General features: G+C 44.4%; 1 protein-coding gene across 3 annotated transcripts in view; it reads right to left on the bottom strand.

Moving 5' to 3' along the window:
- Window positions 1-23,079: 23,079 nt before the first annotated feature.
- The window catches only part of LOC135503836 (CD9 antigen-like), a 35,602-nt gene continuing 32,315 nt past the window's right edge, over window positions 23,080-26,366 (bottom strand). For all 3 annotated transcript variants that reach the window (XM_064921986.1, XM_064921984.1, XM_064921985.1), the window contains 3 exons: window positions 25,700-25,756; window positions 25,506-25,589; window positions 23,080-24,080 (listed from right to left, as the gene is read on the bottom strand). In XM_064921986.1, coding sequence (XP_064778058.1) covers window positions 24,015-24,080; window positions 25,506-25,589; window positions 25,700-25,756 — 207 coding nt within the window. In that variant the 3' untranslated portion in view covers window positions 23,080-24,014. The remainder of the gene's footprint in view (window positions 24,081-25,505; window positions 25,590-25,699; window positions 25,757-26,366) is intronic.

Genomic DNA, 26,366 nt, shown 5'->3' with positions numbered 1-26,366 from the left:
ACTTACTAAAACTACACATGGTCATACTACACAGTGTGTACTGGCCATACTACACACTGTGTACTGGCCATACTACACACTGTGTACTGGCCATACTACACACTGTGTACTGGCCATACTACACACTGTGTACTGGCCATACTACACACTGTGTACTGGCCATACTACACACTGTGTACTGGCCATACTACACACTGTGTACTGGCCATACTACACACTGTGTACTGGTCATACTACACACTGTGTACTGGCCATACTACACACTGTGTACTGGTCATACTACACACTGTGTACTGGCCATACTACACACTGTGTACTGGCCATACTACACACTGTGTACTGGCCATACTACACACTGTGTACTGGTCATACTACACACTGTGTACTGGCCATACTACACACTGTGTACTGGTCATACTACACACTGTGCACTGGCCATACTACACACTGTGCACTGGCCATACTACACACTGTGCACTGGACATTCTACACACTGTGCACTGGCCATACTACACACTGTGTACTGGTCATACTACACACTGTGTACTGGTCATACTACACACTGTGTACTGGCCATACTACACACTGTGTACTGGCCATACTACACACTGTGTACTGGCCATACTACACACTGTGTACTGGCCATACTACACACTGTGTACTGGCCATACTACACACTGAGTACTGGTCATACTACACACTGTGTACTGGCCATACTACACACTGTGGTACTGCCCATACTACACACTGTGTACTGGCCATACTACACACTGTGCACTGGCCATACTACACACTGTGCAATGGCCATACTACACACTGTGCACTGGTCATACTACACACTGTGCACTGGCCAAACTACACACTGTGCACTGGCCATACTACACACTGTGTACTGGCCATACTACACACTGTGTACTGGCCATACTACACACTGTGTACTGGCCATACTACACACTGTGTACTGTGTACTGGCCATACTACACACTGTGTACTGTGTACTGGCCATACTACACACTGTGTACTGTGTACTGGCCATACTACACACTGTGTACTGTGTACTGGCCATACTACACACTGTGTACTGGCCATACTACACACTGTGTACTGGCCATGCTACACACTGTGTACTGGCCATGCTACACACTGTGTACTGGCCATGCTACACACTGTGTACTGGCCATACTACACACTGTGTACTGGCCATACTACACACTGTGTACTGGCCATACTACACACTGTGTACTGGCCATACTACACACTGTGTACTGGCCATACTACACACTGTGTACTGGCCATGCTACACACTGTGTACTGGCCATGCTACACACTGTGTACTGGCCATGCTACACACTGTGTACTGGTCATGCTACACACTGTGCACTGGCCATACTACACACTGTGTACTGGCTATACTACACACTGTGTACTGTGTACTGGCCATACTACACACTGTGTACTGGTCATACTACACACTGTGTACTGGTCATACTACACACTGTGTACTGGCCATACTACACACTGTGTACTGGCCATACTACACACTGTGTACTGGCCATACTACACACTGTGTACTGGCCATACTACACACTGTGTACTGGCCATACTACACACTGTGTACTGGCCATACTACACACTGTGTACTGGCCATACTACACACTGTGTACTGGCCATACTACACACTGTGTACTGGCCATACTACACACTGTGTACTGGCCATACTACACACTGTGTACTGGTCATACTACACACTGTGTACTGGCCATGCTACACACTGTGTACTGGCCATGCTACACACTGTGTACTGGTCATGCTACACACTGTGTACTGGCCATGCTACACACTGTGTACTGGCCATACTACACACTGTGTACTGGTCATGCTACACACTGTGTACTGGCCATGCTACACACTGTGTACTGGCCATGCTACAGACTGTGTACTGGCCGTACTACACACTGTGTACTGGCCATACTACACACTGTGTACTGGCCATACTACACACTGTGTACTGGCCATACTTCACACTGTGTACTGGCCATACTACACACTGTGTACTGGCCATACTACACACTGTGTACTGGCCATACTACACACTGTGTACTGGCCATACTACACACTGTTTACTGGCCATACTACACACTGTGTACTGGCCATACTACACACTGTGTACTGGCCATACTACACACTGGCCTTACTACACACTGGCCATACTACACACTGTGCACTGGCCATACTACACACTGTGTACTGGCCATACTACACACTGTGTACTGGCCATACTACACACTGTGTACTGGCCATACTACACACTGTGTACTAGCCATACTACACACTGTGTACTGGCCATACTACACACTGTGTACTGGCCATACTACACACTGTGTACTGGCCATACTACACACTGTGTACTGGTCATACTACACACTGTGTACTGGTCATACTACACACTGTGTACTGTGTACTGGCCATACTACACACTGTGTACTGTGTACTGGCCATACTACACACTGTGTACTGTGTACTGGCCATACTACACACTGTGTACTGTGTACTGGCCATACTACACACTGTGTACTGGCCATACTACACACTGTGTACCGGCCATGCTACACACTGTGTACTGGCCATGCTACACACTGTGTACTGGCCATACTACACACTGTGTACTGGCCATACTACACACTGTGTACTGGCCATACTACACACTGTGTACTGGCCATACTACACACTGTGTACTGGCCATACTACACACTGTGTACTGGTCATACTACACACTGTGTACTGGCCATGCTACACACTGTGTACTGGCCATGCTACACACTGTGTACTGGTCATGCTACACACTGTGCACTGGCCATACTACACACTGTGTACTGGCCATACTACACACTGTGTACTGGCCATACTACACACTGTGTACTGGCCATACTACACACTGTGTACTGTGTACTGGCCATACTACACACTGTGTACTGGTCATACTACACACTGTGTACTGGTCATACTACACACTGTGTACTGGCCATACTACACACTGTGTACTGGTCATACTACACACTGTGTACTAGCCATACTACACACTGTGTACTGGCCATACTACACACTGTGTACTGGCCATACTACACACTGTGTACTGGCCATACTACACACTGTGTACTGGCCATACTACACACTGTGTACTGGCCATACTACACACTGTGTACTGGCCATACTACACACTGTGTACTGGTCATACTACACACTGTGTACTGGCCATGCTACACACTGTGTACTGGCCATGCTACACACTGTGTACTGGTCATGCTACACACTGTGTACTGGCCATGCTACACACTGTGTACTGGCCATACTACACACTGTGTACTGGTCATGCTACACACTGTGTACTGGCCATGCTACACACTGTGTACTGGCCATGCTACAGACTGTGTACTGGCCGTACTACACACTGTGTACTGGCCATACTACACACTGTGTACTGGCCATACTACACACTGTGTACTGGCCATACTTCACACTGTGTACTGGCCATACTACACACTGTGTACTGGCCATACTACACACTGTGTACTGGCCATACTACACACTGTGTACTGGCCATACTACACACTGTTTACTGGCCATACTACACACTGTGTACTGGCCATACTACACACTGTGTACTGGCCATACTACACACTGGCCTTACTACACACTGGCCATACTACACACTGTGCACTGGCCATACTACACACTGTGTACTGGCCATACTACACACTGTGTACTGGCCATACTACACACTGTGTACTGGCCATACTACACACTGTGTACTAGCCATACTACACACTGTGTACTGGCCATACTACACACTGTGTACTGGCCATACTACACACTGTGTACTGGCCATGCTACACACTGTGTACTGGTCATACTACACACTGTGTACTGGCCATACTACACACTGTGTACTGTGTACTGGCCATACTACACACTGTGTACTGTGTACTGGCCATACTACACACTGTGTACTGGTCATACTACACACTGTGTACTGGCCATACTACACACTGTGTACTGGTCATACTACACACTGTGTACTGGCCATACTACACACTGTGTACTGTGTACTGGCCGTACTACACACTGTGTACTGGTCATACTACACGCTGTGTACTGGCCATACAACACACTGTGTACTTGCCATACTACACACTGTGTACTGGCCATGCTACACACTGTGTACTGGTCATACTACACACTGTGTACTGGCCATACTACACACTGTGTACTGGTCATACTACACACTGTGTACTGGCCATACTACACACTGTGTAATGGCCATACTACACACTGTGTACCGTGTACTGGCCATACTACACACTGTGTACTGGCCATACTACACACTGTGTGCTGGCCATACTACACACTGTGTACTGGCCATACTACACACTGTGTACTGGCCATACTACACACTGTGTACTGGTCATACTACACACTGTGTGCTGGCCATACTACACACTGTGTACTGGCCATACTACACACTGTGTACTGGTCATACTACACACTGTGTACTGGCCATACTACACACTGTGTACCTGCCATACTACACACTGTGTACTGGCCATACTACACACTATTTAGAATGTACTGTTTAGTAACCCTTACCACGGTTTATTTCAAACCTTTGGCCAATTTGGGACAACTGCATACTTTCATATTATATACATGCAAATTAGTTTAGTGGCAAACTATTGCGGTAAATTTGCTGCAAATTGTGACCTTCCAGCAAACGATTCTGGGAAACATTCTGTTTGCTGCAAAGTCAGTATGAATACGCAAATTAGATCCGTTTTTTGGTTACTGTGTTAAACAACATTGAAATGTACAGTGATCTTCCCAGTGCTGTAGTGCCTTCGGAAAGTATTCAGACCCCTTGACCTTTGTCCACATTTTGTTACGTTACGTGCCTTATTCTAAAATGTATTAAATTAAAATATCCTACAATCTACATAAAATACGCCATAATAACAAAGTGAAAAAACGTTTTTACAAATGTATTACAAATAAAAAACAAATACCTTATTTCAATAAGTACTCAGACTTTTTACTATGAGACTCAAAATTGAGCTCAGGTACATATGGTATCCATTGATCATCCTTGAGATGTTTCTACAACTTGATTGTCGTCCACCTGTGGTAAATTCAATTGATTGGACATGATTTGGAAAGGCACACACCTGTCTGTATAAGACACCACAGTTGGCAGTGCATGTCAGAGCAAAAAACCAAGCCATGGGTTTGAAGGAATTGGGAGAACCTTCCAGAAGGACTCTGAAGCACTTCACCAATAAGGCTTTATAGAGGGGCCAAATGGAAGCCACTCCTCAGTAAAAGGCACATAACAGCCCACTTGGAATTTGCCAAAAAGCACCAAAAGAACTCTCGGGAACATGAGAAACAAAATTCTCTCGTCTGATGAAACCAAGATTGAACTCTTTGGCCTGAAAGCCAAGCGTCTGTAGGAAACGTCTGTAGGAAACCTGGCACGATCCCCAAAGTGAAGCATGGTGGTGGCAGCATCATGCTGTGGGGATGTTTTTCAGCAGCAGGGACTGGGAGACAAGTTAGGATCAAGGAAAGTACAGAGAGATCCTTGATGAAAACCTGCTCCAGAGCGCTCAGGACCTCAGACTGGGGTGAAGGTTCACCTTCCAACCTTCCAACAGGACAACGACTCTAAGCACACAGCCAAGACAACGCAGGAGTGGCTTCGGGACAAGTCTCTGAATGTCCTTGAGTGGCCCAGCCAGAGCCTGGATTTGAACCCAATCGAACATCTCATAGCTGAGCAACAACGCTCCACATCCAACCTGACAGAGCATGAGAGGATCTGCAGTGAAGAATGGGAGAAACTCCCCAAATACAGGTGTGCCAAGCTTGTAACGTCATAACCAAGACGACTGGAGGCTGTAATCGCTGCCAAAGGTTCTTCAACAAAGTACTGAGTAAAAGGTCTGAATACTTATGTAAATGTGATATTTCAGTTCTACATTTATTTTTTTGCAAAAATTTCTAAAATCCTGCTTTTGCTTTGTTATTATGGGTATTGATGAGGGGAAAAATACAATGTTAGAAAAAGACTAACGTGACGATATCTGTTAAAGGTCTGGACTATTTTCGGAATGCAAATATGCCATAAACATGTGCTTTATAAAGGGTGGCATAAGCACCGCTTAAAACGTCTGATGGATCAAATCCCGTGAGCGGGATCGATTTGACAACATCTGGTGAAATGGCAGAGCGCCAAATTCAAATAAAATTATTAGAAATATTTAACTTTCATAAGATCACAAGTGCAATGCACCAAAATAAAGCCTAACTTCTTGTTAATCCAGCCACCATATCAAATTTCAAAAAGGCTTTCAAAAAGGCTTTACGGCGAAAGCAAACCATGCGATTATCTGAGGACGGCACCCAATCATACAAACACGTGACAATCATATTTCAACCCGAGACACAAAACTCAGAAATAACGATATAATTCCAGCCTTTGAAGATCTTCTTCTGTTGGCATTCCAAAATGTCCCATAAACATCACAAATGGTCCTTTTGTTCGATTAATTCCGTCGTTATACCCCCAGAATGTCCATTTATTTGATTCAGAAAAACACCGGTTCCAACTCGCCCAACATGACTACAAATGATCTGATAAGTTACCTGTAAACTTTGTCAAAAAATTTCAAACAACTTTCCTAATCCAACTTTAGGTATTTTAAAACGTAAATAATCAATCAAAATTTAAGACGGAATATACTACTCAATAGCGGATGAAATGAAAGTGGAGCGCGCCTCAGGTCACTCACCCCAAACAAAAAACAGTCCACATGGCTCGACACCAAGAAAGGAAAGGGCTACTTCTTCATTACGCAAAAGAAAAACATCAACCAATTTCTAAAGACTGTCGCCATCCAGTGGAAGCCATAGGAACTGCAACCAAATGCGTCCTGAGTCTAGTATCCCATAGAAAATCAATTGAAAACACGGTGAACTCAACAACAACAAAAAGTCCTCTGGGTTTCGCCTGCCAAATAAGTTATGTTATCACAGACATCATTTTAACAGTTTTCGGAACTGTAGAGTGTTTCCTATCCAAATCTACCAATTATATGCATATCCTGGCTTCTAGGCCTGAGTGGCAGGTAGTTTACTTTGATTTTCATCCGGACGTCAAAATACCGTCCTCTTTCCCAAAGAATTTAATAAAGATCTTATAAATCATATTGATCCTGTGTTGGTTGTATTGATCCTGTGTTGGTTGTATTGATCCTGTGTTGGTTGTATTGATCCTGTGTTGGTTGTATTGATCCTGTGTTGGTTGTATTGATCCTGTATTGGTTGTATTGATCCTGTGTTAGTTGTATTGATCCTGTGTTGGTGGTATTGATCCTGTCTTAGTTGTATTGATCCTGTGTTGGTTGTATTGATCCTGTGTTGGTTGTATTGATCCTGTGTTGGTTGTATTGATCCTGTGTTGGTTGTATTGATCCTGTGTTGGTTGTATTGATCCTGTGTTGGTTGTATTGATCCTGTGTTGGTTGTATTGATCCTGTGTTGGTTGTATTGATCCTGTGTTGGTTGTATTGATCCTGTGTTGGTTGTATTGATCCTGTGTTGGTTGTATTGATCCTGTATTGGTTGTATTGATCCTGTGTTGGTTGTATTGATCCTGTGTTGGTTGTATTGATCCTGTGTTGGTTGTATTGATCCTGTCTTAGTTGTATTGATCCTGGTCTCTAATAAAATCAAAGTTTATTTGTCACGTGCGCTGAATATAACAGGTGTTACCGTCACCAAAGCTCTGGATAACATACAAACAGCCTGCTAGGGAAAATAGTTAGAAAGAGCCGTTCTCCCATGTGTGTCTGGAAGTACCTCGCAAGCTAGCCAACGTTAGCAAGTTAACAACAGCAGTCAAGAACCCAAGTTAGGTCAGATCAGATCACCCCTCGGCCTGAGTATCCAGTATGCGCTCTGAATTTACGAATATACCCGTAGTATAAACTAGCCTTTCGTCTTGAAATCTTTGGCTGTTTAGTACACAGCCTCACATGTGACTCCTTAAAGTGGTGGGTGGGGCCAAGGCTTTAGAGGGTGAGAATGATACTGAATGGTTGTGAACGAAGAAGAGTTCTCCAGTAGATGTACAAAAACATTCAAGGAACATTTTCTCAAAAGTGAGGTTACAGGTTTATCAACTTTCAAAGCAGAATTACTTTCCCATTGTTCCTCAACTGCAATGTATAATATACAATTTTCTAGCTCTGATTTTATTTAATTTTTTTCTAGCACAGTTTCAAAATTTGCTACATAAGACCAAATCGAGCCTGTCAGTTACATTTGGGATCTCTGCAGATCCTCTCAAGCTCTGTCAGGTTGGATGGGGAGCGTCGCTGCCAGGTGATGAGTGGTGACTGGTTTCCTCCAGACGTGACGCTTGGCATTCAGGTCAAAGAGTTCAATCTTTCATCAGACCAGAGAATCTTGCTTCTCATGGTCTGAGTGTCCTTTAGGTCTGTGCTAGAAAAAAAAAAAAAAATCAGAGCTAGAAAATGGTCAATTACTTCTGGCGCCGACAGAGATGGCCACCTCGCTTCGCGTTCCTAGGAAACTATGCAGTTTTTAGTTTTTTTACGTGTTATTTCTTACATTATCTTAGGTTTCATTACATACAGTCGAGAAGAACTACTGAATATAAGAGCAGCGTCAACTCACCATCAGTACGACCAAGAATATGACTTTCGCGAAGCGGATCCTGTGTTCTGCCTTTCAACCAGGACAACGGAATGGATCCCAGCTGGCAACCCAAAAAAACGACTCCGTAAAAGAGGGAAACGAGGCGGTCTTCTGGTCAGACTCCGGAGATGGGCACATCGTGCACCTCGTGCACCACTCCCTAGCATTCTTCTCGCCAATGTCCAGTCTCTTGACAACAAGGTTGATGAAATCTGAGCAAGGGTAGCATTCCAGAGGGACATCAGAGACTGTAACGTTCTTTGCTTCACGGACACATGGCTCACTGGAGAGACGCTATCGGAGGCGGTGCAGCCAGCGGGTTTCTCCACGCATTGCGCCGACAGAAACAATCATCTTTCTGGTAAGAAGAGGGGCGGGGGTGTATGCCTTATGGCTAACGAGGCATGGTGCGATGAAAGAAACATACAGGAACTCAAATCCTTCTGTTCACCTGATTTAGAATTCCTCACAATCAAATGCAGACCGCATTATCTACCAAGAGAATTCTCTTCGATTATAATCAAAGCCGTATATATTCCCCCCCAAGCAGACACATCGATGGCTCTGAACGAACTTTATTTGACTCTTTGCAAATTGGAATCCATACATCCTGAGGCTGCATTCATTGTAGCTGGGGATTTTAACAAGGCTAATCTGAAAACAAGACTCCCTAAATTGTATCAGCATATCGATTGCGCTACCAGGGCTGGCAAAACCTTGGATCATTGTTATTCTAACTTCCGCGACGCATATAAGGCCCTGCCCCGCCCTCCTTTCGGAAAAGCTGACTACGACTCCATTTTGCTGATCCCTGCCTACAGACAGAAACTGAAACAAGAAGCTCCCACGCTGAGGTCTGTCCAACGCTGGTCCGACCAAGCTGATTCCACACTCCAAGACTGCTTCCATCACGTGGACTGGGTCATGTTTCGCAGACAACAACATTGACGAATACGCTGATTCGGTGTGTGAGTTCATTAGAACGTGCGTTGAAGATGTCGTTCCCATAGCAACGATTAAAACATTCCCAAACCAGAAACCGTGGATTGATGGCAGCATTCGCGTGAAACTGAAAGCGCGAACCACTGCTTTCAATCAGGGCAAGGTGTCTGGTAACATGACTAAATACAAACAGTGCAGCTATTCCCTCCGTAAGGCTATCAAACAAGCTAAGCGTCAGTATAGAGACAAAGTAGAATCTCAATTCAACGGCTCAGACACAAGAGGTATGTGGCAGGGTCTACAGTCAATCACGGACTACAAGAAGAAAACCAGCCCAGTCACGGACCAGGATGTCTTGCTCCCAGGCAGACTAAATAACTTTTTTGCCCGCTTTGAGGACAATACAGTGCCACTGACACGGCCTGCAACAAAAACATGCGGTCTCTCTTTCACTGCAGCCGAGGTGAGTAAAACATTTAAACGTGTTAACCCTCGCAAGGCTGCAGGCCCAGACGGCATCCCCAGCCGCGTCCTCAGAGCATGTGCAGACCAGCTGGCTGGTGTGTTTACGGACATATCCAATCAATCCCTATACCAGTCTGCCCACATGCTTCAAGAGGGCCACCATTGTTCCTGTTCCCAAGAAAGCTAAGGTAACTGAGCTAAATGACTACCGCTCCGTAGCACTCACTTCCGTCATCATGAAGTGCTTTGAGAGACTAGTCAAGGACCATATCACCTCCACCCTACCTGACACCCTAGACCCACTCCAATTTGCTTACCGCCCAAATAGGTCCACAATCGATGCAATCTCAACCACACTGCACACTGCCCTAACCCATCTGGACAAGAGGAATACCTACGTGAGAATGCTGTTCATCGACGACAGCTCGGCATTTAACACCATAGTACCCTCCAAGCTCGTCATCAAGCTCGAGACCCTGGGTCTCGACCCCGCCCTGTGCAACTGGGTACTGGACTTCCTGACGGGCCGCCCCCAGGTGGTGAGGGTAGGCAACAACATCTCCACCCCGCTGATCCTCAACACTGGGGCCCCACAAGGGTGCGTTCTGAGCCCTCTCCTGTACTCCCTGTTCACCCTCGACTGAGCAGCCACGCACGCCTCCAACTCAATCATCAAGTTTGCGGACGACACAACAGTGGTAGGCTTGATTACCAACAACGACGAGACGGCCTACAGGGAGGAGGTGAGGGCCCTCGGAGTGTGGTGTCAGGAAAAGAAACTCACACTCAACGTCAACAAAACTAAGGAGATGATTGTGGACTTCAGGAAACAGCAGATGGAACACCCCACTATCCACATCGATGGAACAGTAGTGGAGAGGGTAGTAAGTTTTAAGTTCCTCGGCGTACACATCACAGACAAACTGAATTGGTCCACTCACACAGACAGCATCATGAAGAAGGCGCAGCAGCGCGTCTTCAACCTCAAGGGGGTTGAAGAAATTCGGCTTGTCACCAAAAGCACTCACAAACTTCTACAGATGCACAATCGAGAGCATCCTGGCGGGCTGTATCACCGCCTGGTACGGCAACTGCTCCGCCCACAACCGTATGGCTCTCCAGAGGGAAGTGAGGTCTGCACAACGCATCACCGGGGGCAAACTACCTGCCCTCCAGGACACCTACACCACCCGATGTTACAGGAAGGCCATAAAGATCACCAAGGACAACACCCACCCGAGCCACTGCCTGTTCACCCCGCTATCATCCAGAAGGCGAGGTCAGTACAGGTGCATCAAAGCTGGGACCGAGAGACTGAAAAACAGCTTCTATCTCAAGGCCATCAGACTGTTAAACAGCAACCACTAACATTGAGTGGCTGCTGCCAACACACTGACTCAACTCCAGCCACTTTAATAATGGGAATTGATGGGAAATGATGTAAAATATATCACTAGCCACTTTAAGCAATGCTACCTAATATAATGTTTACATACCCTACATTATTCATCTCATATGTATACGTATATACTGTACTCTACATCATCTACTGCATCCTTATGTAATACATGTATCAATAGCCACTTTAACTATGCCACTTTGTTTACATACTCATCTCATATGTATATACTGTACTCGATACCATCTACTGTACCTTGCCTATGCTGCTCTGTACCATCACTCATTCATATATCTTTATGTACATATTCTTTATCCCCTTACACTGTGTATAAGAAATTAGTTTTGGAATTGTTAGTTAGATTACTTGTTGGTTATTACTGCATTGTCGGAACTAGAAGCACAAGCATTTCGCTACACTCGCATTAACATCTGCTAACCATGTGTATGAGACAAATAAAATTTGATTTGATTTGATTTTTTGGGCTGTCATGTGCCTTTTTCCTGAGGTGTGGCTTCCGTCTGGCCACTCTACCATAAAGGCCTGATTGGTGGAATGCTGCAGAGATGGTTGTCCTTCTGGAAGGTTCCCCCATCTCTACAGAGGACCTCTGGAGCTCTGTCAGCGTGACCATCGGGTTCTTGGGCCTTGGTCAGGGAGGTGACCTTCTCCCCCATTTGCTCAGTTTGGCCGAGTGGCCTGCTCTAGTAAGAGTCTTGGTGGTTCCAAACTTCTTCCATTGAAGAATGATGGAGGCCACTGTGTTCTTGGGGACCTTCAAAGCTGCAGACATGTGTTGGTATCCTTCCCCAGATCTGTGCCTCGACACAATCCTGTCTCGGAGCTCTACGGACAATTCCTTCGACATCATGGCTTGGTTTTTTTCTCCGACATGCACTGTCAACTGTGGGACCTTATATAAACAGGTGTGTAAAAACCTGTTTTTGCTTTGTCATTATGGGGTATTGTGATGTCATTATGGGGTATTGTGATGTCATTATGGGGTATTGTGATGTCATTATGGGGTATTGTGTGTAGATTGATGAGGATGATTGTTTAATCCATTTAGAATAAGGCTGTAACGTAACAAAATGTGGAAAAAGTCAAGGGGTCTGAATACTCTCCGAATGCCATGTACACAACAGCCCTGTACAGTGTATCTGTTTGGATGTGTCTCAATCCACCACATCTGGCTGTCGCACTTCGCATTGGATGTGTCTCAATCCACCACATCTGGCTGTCGCACTTCGCATTGGATGTGTCTCAATCCACCACATCTGTCTGTAGCACTTCGCATTGGATGTGTCTCAATCCACCACATCTGGCTGTCGCACTTCGCATTGGATGTGTCTCAATCCACCACATCTTTCTGTCGCACTTCGCATTGGATGTGTCTCAATCCACCACATCTGTCTGTCGCACTTCGCATTGGATGTGTCTCAATCCACCACAACTGGCTGACGCACTTCACATTGGATGTGTCTCAATCCACCACATCTGGCTGTCGCACTTCTGCATCTGCGCTGGAAGATGAGAGAGAACATGTTTGTCCATGAGATGAAAATTGGTCTTCTAAAGTAAATGTCTGTAGCGTCCGAACCGTTTGGGCTACGAACCAATGGGACACTACCCGTTTGGGCTACAAACCATTGGGACACTAACCGTTTGGTCTACGGACCAATGGGACACTACCCGTTTGGTCTACGAACCAATGGGACACTAACCGTTTGGTCTACGAACCAATGGGACACTACCCGTTTGGGCTACGAACCAATGGGACACTAACCGTTTGGTAACCAATGGGACACTAACCGTTTGGTCTACGAACCAATGGGACACTAACCGTTTGGTAACCAATGGGACACTACCCGTTTGGTCTACGAACCAATGGGACACTAACCGTTTGGTAACCAATGGGACACTAACCGTTTGGTCTACGAACCAATGGGACACTAACCGTTTGGTAACCAACGGGACACTACGGAAAGGGTAGATTCTCACGACCATGATGGTGTTCTGTTTTTGCTCTACGACCCCGACAAGTGTCAGTCATGGCTCATCTATCCGTCGATCTATTCACATCAGTTCTTCCTCCTGTCACTTCTCACACACAAGAGCAGATACTGTACGTACCCACTATTGTTCAGATACTGTACGTACCCACTATTGTTCAGATACTGTACTTACCCACTATTGTTCAGATACTGTACGTACCCACTATTGTTCAGATACTGTACGTACCCACTATTGTTCAGATACTGTACGTACCCACTATTGTTCAGATACTGTACTTACCCACTATTGTTCAGATACTGTACGTACCCACTATTGTTCAGATACTGTACGTACCCACTATTGTTCAGATACTGTACTTACCCACTATTGTTCAGATACTGTACTTACCCACTATTGTTCAGATACTGTACGTACCCACTATTGTTCAGATACTGTACGTACCCACTATTGTTCAGATACTGTACGTACCCACTATTGTTCAGATACTGTACGTACCCACTATTGTTCAGATACTGTACGTACCCACTATTGTTCAGATACTGTACGCACCCACTATTGTTCAGATACTGTACGTACCCACTATTGTTCAGATACTGTACTTACCCACTATTGTTCAGATACTGTACTTACCCACTATTGTTCAGATACTGTACGTACCCACTATTGTTCAGATACTGTACTTACCCACTATTGTTCAGATACTGTACGTACCCACTATTGTTCAGATACTGTACTTACCCACTATTGTTCAGATACTGTACGTACCCACTATTGTTCAGATACTGTACGCACCCACTATTGTTCAGATACTGTACGTACCCACTATTGCTCAGATACTGTACGCACCCACTATTGTTCAGATACTGTACGTACCCACTATTGCTCAGATACTGTACGTACCCACTATTGCTCAGATACTGTACGCACCCACTATTGTTCAGATACTGTACGCACCCACTATTGCTCAGATACTGTACGTACCCACTATTGTTCAGATACTGTACGTACCCACTATTGTTCAGATACTGTACGTACCCACTATTGTTCAGATACTGTACGTACCCACTATTGTTCAGATACTGTACGTACCCACTATTGTTCAGATACTGTACGTACCCACTATTGTTCAGATACTGTACGTACCCACTATTGTTCAGATACTGTACGTACCCACTATTGTTCAGATACTGTACGTACCCACTATTGTTCAGATACTGTACGCACCCACTATTGTTCAGATACTGTACGCACCCACTATTGTTCAGATACTGTACGTACCCACTATTGTTCAGATACTGTACGTACCCACTATTGTTCAGATACTGTACGTACCCACTATTGTTCAGATACTGTACGTACCCACTATTGTTCAGATACTGTACGTACCCACTATTGTTCAGATACTGTACTTACCCACTATTGTTCAGATACTGTACGTACCCACTATTGTTCAGATACTGTACGTACCCACTATTGTTCAGATACTGTACGTACCCACTATTGCTCAGATACTGTACGCACCCACTATTGTTCAGATACTGTACGCACCCACTATTGCTCAGATACTGTACGCACCCACTATTGCTCAGATACTGTACGTACCCACTATTGCTCAGATACTGTACGTACCCACTATTGCTCAGATACTGTACGTACCCACTATTGTTCAGATACTGTACGTACCCACTATTGTTCAGATACTGTACGCACCCACTATTGTTCAGATACTGTACGCACCCACTATTGTTCAGATACTGTACGTACCCACTATTGTTCAGATACTGTACGTACCCACTATTGTTCAGATACTGTACGCACCCACTATTGTTCAGATACTGTACGTACCCACTATTGTTCAGATACTGTACGTACCCACTATTGTTCAGATACTGTACGTACCCACTATTGTTCAGATACTGTACGTACCCACTATTGTTCAGATACTGTACTTACCCACTATTGTTCAGATACTGTACGTACCCACTATTGTTCAGATACTGTACGTACCCACTATTGTTCAGATACTGTACGCACCCACTATTGTTCAGATACTGTACTTACCCACTATTGTTCAGATACTGTACGCACCCACTATTGTTCAGATACTGTACGTACCCACTATTGTTCAGATACTGTACTTACCCACTATTGTTCAGATACTGTACTTACCCACTATTGTTCAGATACTGTAGGTACCCACTATTGTTCAGATACTGTACGTACCCACTATTGTTCAGATACTGTACTTACCCACTATTGTTCAGATACTGTACTTACCCACTATTGTTCAGATACTGTACTTACCCACTATTGTTCAGATACTGTACGCACCCACTATTGTTCAGATACTGTACGTACCCACTATTGTTCAGATACTGTACTTACCCACTATTGTTCAGATACTGTACGTACCCACTATTGTTCAGATACTGTACGTACCCACTATTGCTCAGATACTGTACGTACCCACTATTGCTCAGATACTGTACGTACCCACTATTGTTCAGATACTGTACGTACCCACTATTGTTCAGATACTGTACGTACCCACTATTGTTCAGATACTGTACGTACCCACTATTGTTCAGATACTGTACGTACCCACTATTGTTCAGATACTGTACGTACCCACTATTGTTCAGATACTGTACTTACCCACTATTGTTCAGATACTGTACTTACCCACTATTGTTCAGATACTGTACGTACCCACTATTGTTCAGATACTGTACGTACCCACTATTGTTCAGATACTGTACTTACCCACTATTGTTCAGATACTGTACGTACCCACTATTGTTCAGATACTGTACGTACCCACTATTGCTCAGATACTGTACGTACCCACTATTGCTCAGATACTGTACGTACCCACTATTGTTCAGATACTGTACGTACCCACTATTGTTCAGATACTGTACGTACCCACTATTGTTCAGATACTGTAGGTACCCACTATTGTTCAGATACTGTAGGTACCCACTATTGTTCAGATACTGTAGGTACCCACTATTGTTCAGATACTGTACGTACCCACTATTGTTCAGATACTGTAGGTACCCACTATTGTTCAGATACTGTACGTACCCACTATTGTTCAGATACTGTACGTACCCACTATTGTTCAGATACTGTACGTACCCACTATTGTTCAGATACTGTACGTACCCACTATTGTTCAGATACTGTACTTACCCACTATTGTTCAGATACTGTACGTACCCACTATTGTTCAGATACTGTAGGTACCCACTATTGTTCAGATACTGGTCTTCCTGTGGTTGTGTTCCAGCTGATACACCTGTAGGAATTCCTGGGGAAGTTGATATCAAACACATCATAGGACTGGTGTCTCCAGTGCCTCAAGCCAGTCCACTAAAAGACTGTAAACACACCCTTGGCCAGAGCCAACACAAATGGCACCTGAATGAGTAGGTGTGTCCAAACTTTTTGACTGGTACTGTACATGGCGGAGGCTCAATCAACATCGTCTTGATTACTTTCTTGTCAACCAAAAGTTTTAAAAAGTGTTGATAGGGGACAGAATGCGGTCGAACCGTCACATCATTGGCATAGTTGAAGTCGGAAATGTATATACACCTCTGCTGAGTACATTTCAACTCAGTTTTTCCACAATTCCTGACATTTATTCCAAGTAAAAGGTCCCGGTCTTATGTCAGTTAGGATCACCACTTTATTTTAAGAATGTGAAATGTCAGAATAATAGTAGAGAGAATTATTTATTTCAGCTTTCATTTCTTTCATCACATTCCCAGTGGATCAGAAGTTTACATACACTCAATGAGTATTTGGTAGCATTGCCTTTAAATTGTTTAACTTGGGTCAAACATGTCAGGTAGCCTTCCACAAGCTTCCCACAATAAGTTGGGTGAACTTTGACCCATTCCTCCTGACAGAGCTGGTGTAACTGAGTCAGGTTTGTAGGCCTCCTTGCTCGCACATGCTTTTTCAGTTCAGCCCACAAATATTCTACAGGATTGATGTCAGAGCTTTGTGATGGCCACTCCAATACCTTTGTCCTTACTTTGTCCTTAAGCCATTTTGCCACAACTTTGGAAGTATGATGAGGTCTTTGTCCATTTGGAAGACCCATTTGCGACCAAGCTTTAACTTCCTGACTGATGTCCTGAGATGTTGCTTCAATATATCCACATAATTTCCCTTCCTCATGATGCCATCTATTTTGTGAAGTGCACCAGTCCCTCCTGCAGCAAAGCACCCCCACAACATGATGCTGCCACCCCCGTGCTTCACAGTTGGGATGGTATTCTTCGGCTTGCAAGCCTCCCCCTAAGTTTGAAGGTAGGCCTTGAAATACATCCACAGGTGCACCTCCAATTGACTCAAATGATGTCAATTAGTCTATCAGAAGCTTTTAAAGCCATGACATTTTCTGGAATTTTCCAAGCTGTCTAAAGCTACAGTCAACTTGGTGTATGTAAACTTCTGACCCACTGGAATTGTGATAAAGTTAATCATAAGTGCAATAATCTGTCTGTAAACAATTGTTGGAAAAATTACTTGCGTCGTGCACAAAGTAGATGTCCTAACCGACTTGCCAAAACTATAGTTTGTTAACAAAAAATTTGTGGAGTGGTTGAAAAACGAGTTTAATGACTCCAACCTAAGTGTGTGTAAACTTCCAACTTCAACTGTCGTTCTGACACTGGTAAAGGCTGAAAAACAAGTTAATGACTTTAACTGTATATTATTCTTAGAGAATTTCCACGTGAAAGACATTGGAAATGTAATCAAAGCCTACTAGATGGTAAATTGTTAAAACTAGGTCAGAAAAATGTATAACTGACTTTTTCAGACATAACATTAGGTACAGCAGATCCCCTTATTGTAGGGGACACTTTTAAATGTGCCTTTAGAGGCCATGCAAGTCAGTACTCATCAATAAAACAAAAGCAATTTAGATCAAAAGAGTCCATATTAACAAAGGAAATTGAAGGACTAACAGAACAGATAGACAGCAATAAAAACTGTACCATAGAGGCACAGAATAAGTTAAGAGGAAAAACACAAAGAAATGGAGGATCTTATCGAAGAAAGATCCAGTGTCAAGACTGTGCAGAGCTGTCAAGGCAAAGGGTGGCTACTTTGAAGAAACTCAAATAGAAAATGTATTTGTTTAAACACTTTTTTTGGTTACTACATGATTCCATATGTGTTATTTCATAGGTCTGATGTCTTCACTGTTGTTCTACAATGTAGAAAATAGTGAAAATAAAGGAAAAACCCTTGATGAATAGGTGTGTCCAAACTGTTGACTGCGAGTGTACATGGAACTCTATTCCACATCAAGTCACTGATGAAGGTAAAAAGGAGATTTAAATTAGATTTTAAAAGAGATTAAAATACACCTTCTGGAACAGTGGGGACTGTGAAGAGACACACAAACAGGCACAGACACATACGCACACACACAGGCACATGCACACACGCACGGACACAGGCACATGCATACACACACACACAGGCACATGCATACACACACACACAGGCACATGCATACACACACACACACACACACAGGCACATGCACACACACACATGCATACACACACACAGGCACACACACATGCATACACACACACAGGCACACACACACACAGGCACATGCATACACACACACACACAGGCACATGCACACACACAGGCACATGCATACAGACACACACAGGCACATGCACACACACACAGGCACATGCATACACACACACAGGCACATGCATACACACACACACAGGCACATGCATACACACACACACAGGCACATGCATACACACACACACAGGCACACACACACACACACACACAGGCACATGCATACACACACACAGGCACATGCACACACACAGGCACAGACACATGCATACACACACACAGGCACACACACACACACAGGCACACACACACACACAGGCACATGCATACACACACACAGGCACATGCGCACACACACACAGGCACATGCGCACACACACACATGCATACACACACACACCGGCACACGCATACACACACACACAGAGGCACAGACACATGCACACACACACACGTATTTTGTATTGTAGATATGTGGTGGCGTTGGAGTAGGGGCCTGAGGGAACACAACGTGTTGTGAAATCTGTGAATGTAATTGTATTGTTTTTAAAAACCTTAAATTTTGCATAAACCCAGGATGGGGATCCATAATAATAAATTCGACATACAAATACAGGTTTGCATTTTAAATCGTGCAGCAACAGCGTGATCAAATTAAGATACAGCATCTGTACAGTCTGACCTATCATGATTGAGATTGTGTGTGACTTCTGAAGATAGATTCACATTCTGATAAAACACTTCAGAAAAGAATGAAAAGGCAGAGAGACGAGGAGAACGGCAGTAAAGAGACAAGTAAAACAGTTTAAAAGTTTATTAGTCTTCCTGAGCAGCTCGGAATGCCATCTGAACTCAAATTACATCAGCCATTAAAATGAAAGAATAAATTAACACACAATCACAGACAGCGGAACTGCAACAAGTCTTTAGGGAATACTATTCAGTACAAAACAACTTTATTGTCCTTCACAAGGAGGAGTTTAGTGACCATGGCATTAGGCTTGGGTAGTATACCGTATATACATATTGTATACCGGGGTATTTGAAAAAAGCCGTTGGATGGTTTTTCAATACCGTTCAAACTATTTGACTTTATATTTTAATTAAAATCTGATTTTGAATATTTGTATCTATTTTAAGTAATTACCTGCAGTTAGCTTGTGTAATGCGTTAGGAGATAAAGAAGATCGCATTCTTCATTTCAGTGGTCACAAAAAAACGTTTCCATTGTGAAGTTTACCGGTCGTCCCCCAGTCACGTGGTGTTGGTTTAGAAGCACACAATGACTCGAGACCGGAGCCTTGCATGTCGCTCACTGGTATTCTGCCAGGTGATCTTGTTACCGTAGGGGATTCACAACTAAATGTCGGCCAGCTAGATATATTCTAACTATTAACAGTTAACTGTCTACAATGTGCTAAAAATGCTCTGCAGTTTTGCTAATTTATTAGCTCGTTAGCTATCTAGCTAAGTGCTTAGCTTCTTCCAAAAAATCAAGCTTCACTTGGTAGCAGCAGAGAATCCCCTGAGCTGGGATGTCTGTCCTGCAATAGCTTAGGTCAGAGACTATAAAATGTTCGCAATGCGCTCGTTAGCATTTTAACTACTATTCTCTATGGGGTTTTACATGTACCTGTTAGCATTGCTAACCTTTAGATTACAGGAGGTGGGGTTTGAAAATAGCAGCCCTTGTGTTCAGTGCCGGCATTCCCGAATATTCCGGTATGGCACCACGTCGGTATAAAAAGTACGACAATCTAGATACCACACAAACCTGCAGACTGTATTATTTTCAATAGCGTTTATATAATATTTATTTTGGGGTGGGTTAGGGGCACTGGGAGGCTGAGTACTACGCAACTGCCTAGAACTATTTATACCATGGCATTGTTGAATACTCCTTTTCTGATTGGCTTGAAGTGCATTCTAGAACGTGCATTATTTCTCTATAACGCACGGTATATCAGCACGGTATAATTCAAACGCTATAGTTCATTCTTACATGTTCTAATAGTTGAGCTGCTTTTAAAAGCAAAAGTCGAATTGAAAACATTACTAGCATTGTTGAATTCGATTGTCATAATAGAAAGCTAGGACAGATGGTTTGGTTAGTTAAACTAGCAAGTCTGTTTGTTTGGTGACCAAGGCAACTACTGTAGCTATCTAGTAAACTTGCTAGCTACTTCAGTGGATTGTTAAAACACATTTCTAGCGGCAAATGTGTTAAGTTATAGCCGTGGTATGAAAGGGATATTCATTGACTGTTTATTATTATCTCGTTGATTATCCCTTACACGTTAAGGAAAAGGTTAAGTGTAACTAGAATAAATCTAAGATGTGTCCAATCAGTGATCTCCAGCTATGCATTTGGTTTGCTAACTAAGTTAGCTATAGGTCAAGATCAATCTTCTTGGTTACAGCAGAGACATTCTAGCCTGGGTGCCAGTGTCTTTAGCTCATCCACTTATTGTACTCCTGGTCTCTGCCAAAGAGACGGGCCTTTCTGCCATCTTCAAATATCAACATTCTATCATTAATGAGCTTGAGGCGAAGACAGGAGTTGATCCTGATTCGATAACCCCTCCAATCTATCCTCCAATCACAACAATTATGCAAATATTGGAACTATCACTTTTTTTCTCTCTCCACAGAACACATTGGTATCCAGTTACTAAGCAACCATTTTTTTGTTTGTCCAAATGAAACCAGTTTGTCAAAAGTTGCTCGCTCACTTTTAAAAACTAAAAATAAATACTGTAATTCAAACCAAAATAACCCTTTGAATTGAATTTAAACCTAAAAACATAAGACATTACCTAGCTGACGGCTCAATGATTTGATCATGACTTTGTTCTTAATTATAATTACATTTTGTCATGGAAAATATGAATAACGTTATATCCAACAACCAATGAGCAACTCCAACGCCATAAATCCAGCTGCATATTGAGCGTTGAGATAGCTGATTGGCCAGTCTGTTTGGCGATGACATGGAGTGGCACATTGGCTAAAGAGACTGTTACCCAGACTAGAGACATCCAACCCCCCCTCCTGGATCTAAATCCTTATTGCCCAATTTGTTTTGCGTGTCAAACCCCCCCCGGATCTAAATCCTTATTGCCCAATTTGTTTTGCGTGTCAAACCCCCCCCCCCCCCATATATATTTTTAAATTGCGCCCCTTCGGTGCACTTCTGGTAATACCGTATACCCCAGTATGGTCCACAAACGGTGTGACCATCCCCCCCAACCCTCTAACCATTCCCCAGGTCGTTGCTGTAAATGAGAACGTGTTCTCGGTCAATTTACCATAAAAAACAACAACAACAAACATCAAAATGAAATCAGATTCCTTTTAAGATTGCACTACGTCTGACCACAGCCATATATGGGCCCTGTTGAAACGGTGTGCAATATTAAGGGAATAGGGTGCCGCTTGGGACTCACGTTTACACTACCACCGCCACTGCTACCAGGGGCGTCTGCCTCGCAGAGCTGGCTGTCACAATGGCCACGCACCAGGCTAACTACATTGCCATACGCCTGCCAGATTTCACAACACTCCGAATGGGGTTTGACATATCAGCCAAAGCCTCATCACATGCTACAGCCATCTAATGTCCGACTGTGCAGTCGATGACGTGGGACGCACCCATTGGTTGATGCAATGCAACGTTTGTAATGTAGTTGGTCTGGAAAGGGACCATCGTGTCAACAGTCATGCCACTAGTTGGCCAATTTAATATATATATATATATATCACCTACAGATGTCTTTTAAAACCTTACAGTGTAATGTCTTGGAATCTAGTTGCCGGGCAGTTAAGATATTACTACAAACTTTGCTTCTGGCCACTGATCAGTTTTTTAATATGTTTGTTTTGTGTTTAAAAAAAAAAGGCACGTGAAGAGAGTGTGCTGGCTGTGGAAAAGCTTTGTCACGATGACTACAGAACGTACATAGAAGTGGAGATGTCAGTGGGGTGGTAGGGGAGGACTGGAGTTGAGCTGTTGGGGGGACTGGAGTTGGGCTGTTGGGGGGACTGGAGTTGGGCTGTTGAGGGGACTGGAGTTGGGCTGTTGAGGGGACTGGAGTTGGGCTGTTGTGGGGGACTGGAGTTGGGCTGTTGTGGGGGACTGGAGTTGGGCTGTTGTGGGGGACTGGAGTTGGGCTGTTGGGGGGACTGGAGTTGGGCTGTTGTGGGGGACTGGAGTTGGGCTGTTGTGGGGGACTGGAGTTGGGCTGTTGTGGGGGACTGGAGTTGGGCTGATGGGGGGGACTGGAGTTGGGCTGTTGTGGGGGACTGGAGTTGGGCTGTTGTGGGGGACTGGAGTTGGGCTGTTGTGGGGGACTGGAGTTGGGCTGTTGTGGGGGACTGGAGTTGGGCTGTTGAGGGGACTGGAGGAGGCCTGTTGTGGGGGACTGGAGTTGGGCTGTTGTGGGGGACTGGAGTTGGGCTGTTGTGGGGGACTGGAGTTGGGCTGTTGTGGGGGACTGGAGTTGGGCTGTTGTGGGGGACTGGAGTTGGGCTGTTGTGGGGGACTGGAGTTGGGCTGTTGTGGGGGACTGGAGTTGGGCTGTTGAGGGGGACTGGAGTTGAGCTGTTGTGGGGGACTGGAGTTGGGCTGTTGTGGGGGACTGGAGTTGAGCTGTTGTGGGGGACTGGAGTTGGGCTGTTGTGGGGGACTGGAGCTGGGCTGTTGTGGGGGACTGGAGTTGGGCTGTTGTGGGGGACTGGAGTTGGGCTGTTGTGGGGGGGGGACTGGAGGAGTGGAAGCTCTGCCCGGTTACATGATCTCCCTGCTGTTGCGGATGGCACAGCACAACACCATACTGAAGATCATCCCTATAACCTAGAGAGAGAAAGAGAAAGATGAGGAGAGAGAGAAAGGTGAGATTATACAGATCCAAAAATAACTCGAAAACAAATCCAATTTTGATAAACTCCCATATCTACTGGGTGAAATTCCACAGTGTGTCATCAGAGCAGCAAGATTGGTGACCTGTTGCCACGAGAAAAGGGCAACCAGTGAAGAACACACACCATTGTAAATACAACCCATATTTATGCTTATTTATTTATCCTTGTGTCCTTTACCATTTGTACATTGTTACAACACTGTATATATTTATAATATGACATTTGTAATGTCTTTATTGTTTTGAAACATCTGTGAGTGTAATGTTTACTGTTCATTTGTATTGTTTATTTCACTTTTGTATATTATCTACCTCACTTGCTTTGGCAATGTTAACACATGTTTCCCATGACAATAAAACCCCTTGAATTTATTTGATAGATCGAGGTAGAGATAGAGAGGTAGAGAGGGGGAGAGAGAGAGAAAGATGTCAATAATTTGTCTTTCATACCAGGTCACGTGTCTTCTCAGTCATGTTGACTGGTCTACTACCACTGCTTTAATGTATTGTTGTTCTCATTAATATTGTTGTTGTAGTTAATGGTAATTCCATGTTCATGACGACTATTATTTTTATTGAAAGCCTTATTGCTGTTGGTCTCACCATTTTTGTAATGGTAAGTAATTAAAGTCAATAAAGTATTTGAATATGAGAGAGAGAGAGGAAGGGAAGGGGAGGCAGGGGGAGAGAGAGAGAAAGAGAGAGAGAGAGGAAGGGGAGGCAGGGGGAGAGAGAGAGAAAGAGAAAGAGAGAGAGGAAGGGGAGGCAGGGGGAGAGAGAGAGAAAGAGAGAGAGAGACGAAGGGGAGGCAGGGGGAGAGAGAGAGGAAGGGGAGGCAGGGGGAGAGAGAGAGAGGAAGGGGAGGCAGGGGGAGAGAGAGAGGAAGGGGATGCAGGGGGGGAAGAGAGAGAGAGAGGAAGGGAAGGGGAGGTAGGGGGAGAGAGAGAGAGAGAGAGGAAGGGGAAGCAGGGGGAGAGAGAGAGAGGAAGGGGATGCAGGGGGAAGAGAGAGAGAGAGAGAGGAAGGGGAGGCAGGGGGAGAGAGAGAGAGAGAGAGAGGCAGGGGGAGAGAGAGAGAGGAAGGGAAGGGGTGGCAGGGGGAGAGAGAGAGAGGAAGGGGATGCAGGGGGGGGAAGAGAGAGAGAGAGGAAGGGGAGGCAGGGAGAGACAGAGAGAGGAAGGGGAAGCAGGGAGAGAGAGAGAGAAAGGAAGGAGACATTGTTGGAGAGCAGTTAAAAGCAGTGTTTATGTGTCTGTCTGTGGGAGAGAGAGAGGAGACATTGTTGGAGAGCAGTTTAAAGCAGTGTTTATGTGTCTGTCTGTGGGAGAGAGAGACTGACTCCCCAGTCCTGTTCTCACCATGACTCCAGCGATGCCGATCCCCACGTATCCAATGATGTAGAGTTTACTGTTGAAGAACTCCTTGATGCCCACCTCACAGTCCTACACACACACAGTAGAAACAACATAAAGATTTAAATTAAAGTTCCAATATTTTGCCCAACTTAGCGATGATGGCTATCGAGGTAGTTATCTACTGTCATTAGTCCCACCTTGGTGTCAGCTGGGGCCTCAGGGCAGAAGCTCTGGGACGTCCCACAACAGTTCAGCTGCAGGGGGAGAGGGAGTGTGGATGTTACCATGGTTACGGATACAATCGCAAATAGTGATGAGTGACTAAGTTACAGATACACAAATATCAAACCCCCAAGACATGCTAACCTCTCACCATTAAAATAACAGGGGAGGTTAGCATTTTATATCATAGCCCCAAGACATGCTAACCTCTCACCATTACAATAACAGGGGAGGTTAGCATTTTATATCATAGCCCCAAGACATGCTAACCTCTCACCATTACAATAACAGGGGAGGTTAGCATTTTATATCATAGCCCCAAGACAGGCTAACCTCTCACCATTAAAATAACAGGGGAGGTTAGCATTTTATACCATAGCCCCAAGACATGCTAACCTCTCACCATTAAAATAACAGGGGAGGTTAGCATTTTATATCATAGCCCCAAGACATGCTAACCTCTCACCATTACAATAACAGGGGAGGTTAGCATTTTATATCATAGCCCCAAGACATGCTAACCTCTCACCATTACAATAACAGGGGAGGTTAGCATTTTATATCATAGCCCCAAGACATGCTAACCTCTCACCATTACAATAACAGGGGAGGTTAGCATTTTATATCATAGCCCCAAGACAT

Source organism: Oncorhynchus masou, chromosome 18 (assembly GCF_036934945.1).
Source record: "Oncorhynchus masou masou isolate Uvic2021 chromosome 18, UVic_Omas_1.1, whole genome shotgun sequence".
Taxonomy (NCBI): domain Eukaryota; kingdom Metazoa; phylum Chordata; class Actinopteri; order Salmoniformes; family Salmonidae; genus Oncorhynchus; species Oncorhynchus masou.
The sequence above is the reverse complement of the archived record's forward strand: the minus strand, read 5'-3'. Positions and strand labels throughout refer to the sequence as shown.